Source organism: Panulirus ornatus, chromosome 29 (genome assembly GCF_036320965.1).
Source record: "Panulirus ornatus isolate Po-2019 chromosome 29, ASM3632096v1, whole genome shotgun sequence".
Lineage (NCBI taxonomy): Eukaryota > Metazoa > Arthropoda > Malacostraca > Decapoda > Palinuridae > Panulirus > Panulirus ornatus.
In genome coordinates, this window is record NC_092252.1 from 3,856,690 (window position 1) to 3,866,530 (window position 9,841).

General features: G+C 43.0%; 1 protein-coding gene across 1 annotated transcript; it reads left to right on the forward strand.

The window, feature by feature from the left end:
* The first annotated feature begins 3,116 nt into the window (after positions 1-3,116).
* Positions 3,117-5,765, forward strand: LOC139757923 (uncharacterized). Its single transcript, XM_071678865.1, has 2 exons — positions 3,117-3,473; positions 4,355-5,765. Exons 1-2 carry the CDS (start codon positions 3,303-3,305, stop codon positions 5,591-5,593), a joined length of 1,410 nt encoding a protein of 469 aa, XP_071534966.1. The 5' UTR covers positions 3,117-3,302; the 3' UTR covers positions 5,594-5,765.
* The last annotated feature ends 4,076 nt before the right edge of the window (positions 5,766-9,841 follow it).

Here is a 9,841-nt window from a genome sequence, read left to right on the forward strand (position 1 = left end):
GCGACGTTTCGAAGGGTTTGCATATAATACTTTCGACCCTGAATTTCTCCCCTTCGGGATCCGACTGTTGAACCCCACCCTAATAGGTGGAAAACGAGAGTCTGGGGTGCTGACAGACCAACCGACTTAACAACCCTGTGTGTGTGTGTGTGTGTGTGTGTGTGTGTGTGTGTGTGTATCTTTAACGGGGCACTTCCTTCTCAGTGAGGGACATGAACATGCATATATGCATAGCCATGGGAGACTCATGGGTGTGTATGTGTATGTATGCAATATGACCTCAAACATGCGAGTTACATACATATATACATCGCCATGACCTCCAATCGCGTATAACTTCGATGTAACACACAAAAAAGTAAAGTTTTCCCTAAATCCTGCATCTCTGTCCACTGGAGAATAACCTGTTACATCTCCGTCCACTGGAGAATAACTTGTTACATCTCTGTCCACTGGAAAATAACCTGTTACATCTCCGTCCACTGGAGAATAACCTGTTACATCTCCGTCCACTGAAGAATAACCTGTTACATCTCCGTCCACTGAAGAATAAACCTGTTACATCTCCGTCCACTGCAGAGTAAACTAGTGCCAGAAACCAGCCAGACACATTAATAAACCACCGAGTCGAACGCTGTAGGAATTAGCGTGGAGGCAAAAAAAGTTAGGGAGACCTAAAGACATGGTCCTGAGGGCAGAGGGTGTGTGTGTGTGTGTATGTGTGTGTGTGTGTGTGTGTGTGTGCTGACCGACAGCTGGCGCACAGGAGGGCAAGGACCTGAGCTGGTGGAAGCCGGGCGCTCGACTACGACGAAGCAGCGATCACTACGGCCGCCCGCTGCACCGGCAGCCTGGTGGGGAGGTCGTCTTCCTACAAAGCCTTTGGAAATAGTAGATAGATGGATGGATAGATAGATAGAGAGAGAGAGAGAGAGAGAGAGAGAGAGAGAGAGAGAGAGAGAGAGAGAGAGAGAGAGAGAGAGTGGGTCGGACGGACGCGATCGGACGTGACACCCTCCTCCTCCCTCCCCCTCTGCAGCGACACCACCAGGTTGACTCAGGCCCTCGCGGTTAACGCCGCCGGAAGAGCCGGCTGGGGCAGGGGCGAGGAGGGGCAGGAAGACGATGCGGTTTCTACAGAAGCCCCTTACCAACTACGTCACGTCGCAGTCATGGTCTACGTCACGTCCCGTCCCGTCACGCCCCGCGAGGGGTGGGGGGCGGCGGCTCCTCCTAGACTCGTAATGCATCGCGTTACGGTCGTTGTTACGTGCCGTGCCGTGCTGGTCGAGACCCGTCACGTTTATCGTCACGTCACTGAACGGTCACGATGATGTTACGCGCAAATCCACACCCTGCGTCACGTGCCGTCACGGCCACTTTACGTCAGGTCACGTTACCGGGTGGTGACGAGGTACGAAAGTGTTCGTCTGAAGACAAATGTAAAAAGAGAAGGAAAAAAGAAGGCAATTCAGCTTTCCTGAAAAAAAAGAGAAAAGACTTTTGCATTGAGGCATTCCAGCAACAAACAAGTCTTCCATTGCTCTAAAAATACGTTCACAAAACTTCATAACTTCACCACTGAACACCAGGGGTAAAATATATATTCTACGCCCTAAAGGCTATAGGTATAAACATACGGATAATATCTTACGTATTGTAAACAATCCTATGGCAAAAAAAAAAAAAAAAAAAAAAAGCATTTTGGCAAAGCTAAAAACATTTTATTTCATTCAGTGAAAAACCTCTGTCTGTCTGTCTGAACCCCAGGGATGGATGAACAGCTAGGCTGACTGTGGACCAACTGTCGCAACCAGGATTTGAGCCTGTGGGCGGCCCGTAAATGCGTTAGGGTCAGGGACACCAACCACTACACCACGGAGGTCCATGATAGTTTAAGATCGTTTCTCACAACAGCAAGTCTCATTATATGTGGAGGCCATATTTTTTTTTTTTTATAATATTCGCTTTTTCCCTGCGTATCGAGGCAGCATTAAGAACAGAGGACTGAGCCTTTGAGGGAGTATCCTCACCTGGCCCCCTTCTCTGTTCCTTCTTTTGGAAAATTGAAAACGAGAGTGGAGGATTTCCAGCCGCTTGCTCCCTCCCCTTTTAGTCGCCTACTACGACACGCAGAGAATACGTGGGAAGTGTCTTTCTCCCCTATCCCCAGGGGATAATATATATATATATATCTTTGGTTCGTCCACGCTTGAGCGAACCATGAACACTCCAGACGTAAAGATGGTACCTATTTTGGTTCACAAGAGCTCCTCCCTGATCTACAAGTCTTTGATAGCTATCGCTTCATCACCGTCCTCACAGAATCCTCTCCAACTATCCCATCCCAGATATTTCACGCTCCAGAAACTCGTCCCTTCGACCAACAGCCAAGAAATAAAAGGTCACTGTTTTGTACCTCGTCACCTGCGCTGACCTACTTTTAAACCAGACACATGGGAAGTGGGTTGGCCCCTGGCCTCCGTTACGCATTTAGACTATTTCGAAACCTAAGCGTGTGGTCTCCATCCAACAAGAGACCACTAGTTAACTCATACAAAACATATACATATATCTACTTTTCCCCCCGAACTGAAATACGGCAGTCTCCTCTTTACGGCATTTCAGTGCAGTAAAGGATGAGGAAAAATACACGTAAACAACCTTACACCAATACCAGCTTTCCAGTGACAAGCTCCCTTCTCCGGAATGAGGTGAAAGGCGACACTGACAAACAAAACAAAGGTGTATGGCATGGGAAGTCCAAGACGACACTGTGTGAAGCCCGGGGCGCTCTCAAGTGACGTCAACGGCTCAAGAAAACAAAACCTTTCATCCTTTTAGTTATATCTGCCTTGTTCATAGCCGCTTATAATGAGCAGACACCACGAACGGCTGACTATAAGTGGATGGCGACCACTCATTTTCGAACGGTCATCGATGACTTAGAAGTCGTCAGAGTTGAGCTATCAAATGGATGGCGACCGACATGAAAATGATGGCTGGGGCGCGATCAACATAAACAAATGACGTGAAACGCTGCGACACTCGCTGGAGTAGGAGGGGCATTTCCTGTACCAAGAGAATATAAAATGTAAAGTACCATCGTGCTCCTCAAACTGTATTTCGTGCTTGCCGTGTGGACGACGCTCTGACAGGACCTGGTGAAAAACTAGTTTAGTGACACTGTTCGAACTACACATACACAAACACAGAGAGAGCCAGGTAAACAGCCAGGATCTCTCGCTATTATCAACTTTGGAAAGACGTTGCAAAGCGAAGGGAATTACCGGAGTGAAGTGATGACGGATCCAATGTTCGGCGGAAGGCGGTGGGTGCTGATGGCCATCGCGACTCTGGCGTTGGTCGGAGCGACGGCAACCCAGAGGAGTGAAACATGCAGCTTGACCAGGACAGGGCCAAACCAAAACCTGGTCAACGTCTCTTGCAGCTGCAATCAACGGCTCACCCAGGTAATTATACACACACACACACATACTGTCCTCACGGCACAGATGGCTTTTCATCTGATGCTGACGTGTTCCTTGCGCCATTAATTGTATTTGTGCTGCCCATTCATTTTCGTCTTCTCTCAGCGCGTAGAGCGTTTTCTTCTTTCCATTCGCATCACCTGTGTCTTTCCACAACAGATTACTGCTTCGTATTCATACGATACGTCGGAACAGTCTCCCTCTTGCGAAGTATCATTCTCGCTAGTTCATATACTGTTTACTCAGCGTCCTAAATCCTACTCCCCCTCCCCGTGTTCTATCACGAAGTCAATTTCCTTTCAGTGTGCTACAGTCGTAATCCGACGAGTGTCTTGTTCCGTTATCTTTCGTTGTACTCGCCACATCTCGAATCACGCATGCTTCAGCTTGTGTGGTAAAATGATCTTGCCTTCTCACCAGCTCAACCGACAAGACTTGGATGTCTCATTTGGTTGACAGTCACGCTTCCTTTTGTTCTGTTTTTCTTTCCAAATGTTTGGGCGAGTACGGCACCAAGTGCAATTTTAGTTTAACTCTTTGGTTTTGGAACAATGGCGCAAGGGAGATGTAAAGACTTGTAATCAAGACACTACCAATGTAGGTGGAGTAATCGTGTCTACGTAGTCAATGAGGAGATGAAAGTGGGAAATATGAATTATGTTTGTTTCATTATGATTCCAAAGTGGAAGAAAAGGAAATTCTATTTGGTCAACTAATATTCGCAAACGGAAATATAATGGTTGTATCTGGTCAATAAGGACTTGGTAGTTACTGTAAAAAAAAATTATGTTTAGATATGATATTCTCTTGACAGAACTAAGATAACTAAAGCTTCTCTCTCTCTCTCTCTCTCTCTCACACAGACAAGGCTAAGGCTGTATAAGGTCGCTCACTTGTCCATCAACCAGACGGGGTGTTCCAACAGGAGACTGGAACTAAGATGGCCCGACCTAGAGATTCGTGTGGCTCCAGAAACCCTTGTCCTCCACAACAGTCACGTCTTATTCGCCGAACACCAACCCAATACGGTCTGGAACTCCAGCATAACCAAACTCAGTTTCGTAGATTCCTCCTTCGACTTTCTGCCGGCCCATGCCTTCGGAGGAATGAAGTTACTGGAGGAAATCAGATTTTTGGGGGGAACCATCGGCGAGATCAGGAGCAATGCCTTCAGCGGTCTCCAGCGGCTTAAAGTTATCGAGATCGCTAACACTACCGTGAAGAATATCGAGAGCCGAGCTTTTACCGACCTGCCATCGCTTGAGGACCTGACCATCGTACGCTCAAAGGTGGACAACGTGGAAAGCGAGGCTGTGTTCTTGCCAAGACAAGATAATGACGAGGTTCGGCGCTGCACAAACATCGGCAGGTTTTCTTCCTCTCGTTCCCACGACTTTCTCCGCGACATCATGGCTCGCCAGCTGAGCTCCACGGTCAACTTGCCTCTCCCGGGGTACGGCTCCCGCTTCCTGCTCTTGAACAACACCATCCAGACCCTGAATACCCGCGCTGTCACTTCAGAGACGTTCGGCTTTCTCATCGTCGGCGGCAACCACATCGAGAACGTACACACTCGAGCATTTTCTATGGAGCTCTACAATGAGTGCGAGATCAGCGCCCCGCTCTTCATCGGCAACACGATTACCAACCTCGGCAGCTCCGCTCTGGCAGGACTGAAGGGACGCGAAGGTATATCCTACCAAACAGTAATTGCCCTTTCTAACAACGTCTTTCTATCTGTGGCACAGGAAGGGTTCCTTCTGGATAAGAGCATGGGAGTCTTCAGCATCGGGGAAAATAAATTCCACTGTGCCTGTGACAAGTTCGACTGGATCCTAAGCAACGCCAACTCTCAGAATCAACAGGAACTCGAGAGGGAAATGCTCTTGGGGGCCAGATGCCTTGATGGCACTGAGCTAATCTCCTTCACGTTGACCTGCATAGATCATGGGGCCAGCACGACTATGCTGCCCACGTCTCCAGCACGCCCTACCATACGCCCAACAGTACTGCAGCCTAGCTCCGCTCAAGCCCACGCAGCTTCCTTGGCGAGCGTTACTGCCAGCGTCCTAACCCTAATCCTCTGCAGGACCTTCATGTAAGGTTCCAGCCACGCTCTACCACGACAGCCTTTAGTGCTAGTATGCTGGACACCAATTCCACGAAGCTATATATCAATGCACCCAAACTATTTATTGAATTATCTAATCTATTACCCATATGACTATGTAAACTATGTAATAAGGATTTTTTTATAAATATTTTTTTAGTAAACTTTTAGTATATTTTCCTTCCTTTCTCGTCATTCCTATATTTCCTGTCATCGCAACCTTGGAAGGTCGATATCAATCTTAATGCTCATTATATCATAGCCTGACACATCATAATTATTGTGAATTTCCCTTGCATTTCATTAGCACAAACGTATTCATTTTTCTTCCCATTCCTTTAAACATCCTATTTGCCAGAATCATTTTAATTACAAGTAATCATATTTGAGACATTTTCAGCTTGTCACTAATGAAATACTTCATAATATCATCATACCTTTTGTCTTTCAACTATTTTCAACTTCAAACTACAAAATATTTGTGGAAAAAGTACACCATAGCACTAACAAAGCTACGTCTGACATTTATACTTAGTAAAGCATTATTAAAAGAAAAAGCTTTCTCCTCATCTAACCTAACTAACAAAGCAAGGTCCTCAGGTTCGAGCCTTACCTTCTACATGAACCTTACCTTAACCTTAAACCCCTTGAATAAGACGATACGACCCTTGAGCACGAAAGTTAAGACCCTTAGGCCTTAAGGGTCAGTTCTAAGGTCATATCCTTAAGTGCTGTACTGCCATGCTTAAATGGGTGAAGTTTCCAGTGATAAATGAACACTCACATGACCAGTATGTTGACGGTAAGATGAAGCGTCTATCAATACCTATTCAAAATGAGGCATCCATAAATAACCACTTAAAATGAGGGGCCTATAAGTAATCACATAAAATGAGGGAACAATGAATAAATACCACTGAAATGAGTTCTGTCAGTACACACAATAAAAAGAAATGTTTAACAAAAAAGTTCTGGTTGGATCAATATCTTTACTGAATTTCAGTGATAAAGATATTGCTATAGCAAAGTATATACACACTTATATAAATGAATATATATATATATATATATATATATATATATATATATATATATATATATATATATATATATATATGAAGCAAAGTTTGCAGTTGTCACCTAACCTAGCCTCGATATCATCAAAACTACAGATCATAATTCAATCAATGTATTACTTACCAGTGCTCTAGGATACTGAAGATCTAATGTCATTCGTAACTTCAAAACTTACAACAATTGCTATGGAATCAGACCCCATAATCATAGACCATACTGGTTGGTTGTTCCATCTTTTAACATATCAACTACCATCCACAAACCGAAAAAACATTTAACATCATATTCAGGTGTTAAGAGCAATATTCTGACAATGCACACTCATTATACATGTGGCTCATGAAAACCAAGCCATTAGGAATTCATAAACATATTTCACTTCTTACGCCCATCATCCAAGGCTTAAGAATTACCCAACGAACCTCTAAGGTCAAAATATATTTCCCCCTCACCAAAACATATGATGATGGACGTGCATAGCCTATCAAAGTTGGTCTTGCCCTGCTTCCTAGGAGTTAAACGTACTAATGAAAAAAGAAAAAAATCCTATTAATAATCTTACTTTATGATTATCATCATAATTACGGGAAATATGGGACAACACATAGCATCGGAAGTTGTGGAACTTGTATTTTTTTCTATGACGTATGTAAAATACATCCAAATTAGGTATCACTTTCTTCGCTAATATTACCCTACATCTTGACATCCGGCCTGATTCATTCTTGGTCTTCAAATATGTTAAACACAGAATATTGTTATGTTGATTCATGATATGTTTTTCACGTGTCAAACTTTCAGTATGACAATGAATCACAAATATTCCCAGTTAACCACACTTGCTTTCCCGAGCCTTTGTGGGGCAAATTAAGAGCTAAACCTCAAGGTAAAAAGTTTTACATGAATGTAACCCTGCTGAAACATACTGGTTCCTATGATCATCACCACACCTAACTTCATATACTGAAACCCAAACTATACGTGAGTTTTATTACTCACTTCGTCAAAGGTCTGTTCATTAGGCTACCAAAGGAAGACAAGTTTGTTTTGTGAAACTGTGTTGGCGCGTCTGACTACCATTTGTCACAAAAACCATCATAGGTGCAGAGGAGTTACCGATTCCCGAAGGCCCATGCTTTCAATTATACGTTAAAAACGCGATGTTTCATTATTATAAGGTCGTATTAAGATTGTGAAACTATTATGAACTGGCACTGATCTGCGGATTTGAAGTGTCTGCGAACGATTACCCTCCAAATTAAATAGCTATTTCTCGAGTTTCTGCGGCTTTGAAATGGGGTACATTAGAACTTCACACACCTCCGATATACCAAAATCTGGATTTCGTCTTACCTGATGGAAATGAAGAATCAGTGAGCTTCTTTTTTCAATATTATCGTAATGCTTTCCGAACACAACAGAAACCACATTGGAGTACGACGTCATAGCTCCCTGTAATAAGTATAACAAAATTTCCTGTAAACATTAAAAGCCCTACTGATATAAATTTTTACATTATATTAATACTAATAATTTTTGATATCGACAATACTCTTTGATATTATATCTTATGCGAAGAAGATGTATATCAATTTACTCCAGAGCCCAGCCAGGTCGTGAACAGCCTTGTGTGCAACGTTGTTGTTCCCGTGCAAGTTACGGCGATTTTACGTAACGTTGCCACAAACTTTAGCGATAGACTTACACATTGGTCATATCAGTTTGAAGTTAACAGTGCAAGCAATGTGTTAGAGGAAAAGAAACTTGTGGTTAATAGCCATAAGGATGATATAATCAGGTGTGGAGGAAGTTCTCAGCTCCGCCGGCCAGAGGTAAACAGATCCCCAAACTCGGCTGGTACAGTGACAGTTCTCCCAGATACGCCGGATTCCTTTTCTTTTTTCTTCATTAGGTAAGATTATGAAGAAACTCTGAAATACTTTGAAGTGATTTAGGCCACGGGACAGGACTATGAGGATTGTTGATTTATCCTTCGGTAGTTGAAGTTCAGGGAAGCCTTACCCTAACATCCCTTAGCAACATAGATGTATGTTCTAAGTGTAATTTCATAAAGTAAATTGTTATATTTGCATGTAATTACCGGAGGATTTGCCGAGTGTGCTTAGTGTTTCTTATTTTCAATTCCTTCGACCGAACTCTACTAATATGGCAGAAGAAAATTGACAAATTTCTGCTGTCATTGACCTTTCTTTTTTTTTTTTTTTGATAGCATTCTTCCAGGTCGTCTGTCATTACTCAACTTTATTGATACGTATAGGTGATAGTGTGCAGGAACATAAGGATCTTTGTGCATTGGTTTATGTCATTTGTGTTTTTGTATCATTTCGAATAACAAACTTTCGAGTTTAGTGTTGTAATTTACCGATATTTTTTTTCATGCTGTTTGCTATTTCTCGCGTTAGTCAAGTAGCGTTAAGAACAGAGGACTGGGCCTGTGTTGGTTGTTTTATTAACTTTCATGTATTTTACTGACTCTGTCTTGCTTTGTACATTTTTCATTCCAGAGAGTGGATAAAGTTGTGAAATATAATGAAATATAAAGTCTACTTTGGTCGTTTTAAGATATAAGTTCTCTACTTCACGGATTATTGAAATTATTTAGTTTTCCCCTTCTTGTTTGCATGGTGTCAAACATCAGAGAATAATTTGGCTCTCTCGTAATGTGTATTACAGCGAGTGAATTTGCACATGTTACTAGATAGAAATTAGATTTTGCGAAATTCGTATTTGGGATAGATGATACGAAGTGCCCACGTACACGGAAGTAAAATGCACATGCACATGTGGGGCCTCATGTATGTATACTCCTAAACCATGTAGTATAGATAGATTGTTACTCACGGATGTAAGGCGTACAAAGGATCAGGCTATCACACATTACACTGGAACTGACTTTCAATAGATATGAAATGACATCAGGTAAATGGAAGACCACGAAGGGAAAAAACTGATCACATAGGTTCTCTGACATCAGTGGCATGTTGTGTGCAGGGGACACTGGCGAGGGGAACAGCTGTACGGTAGTACAATAAAGCTCTTCATTCCTGCGCAGATGCACTCTCATATGTATATACACAAACAGGGGTCAGGAGACACACTTCAAAAAAGCTATGCTATTCCTGGTTCGGTGGAATTTAAAATG

What these genes read in the sequence shown, in the direction of transcription:
- LOC139757923 (XM_071678865.1), top strand. Translation starts at nt 3,303, where the DNA reads ATGACGGATCCAATGTTCGGCGGAAGGCGGTGGGTGCTGATGGCCATC. An exon ending in GCAATCAACGGCTCACCCAG is followed by an intron (nt 3,474 to 4,354) that starts GTAATTATACAC and finishes TCTCTCACACAG; the next exon opens with ACAAGGCTAAGGCTGTATAA.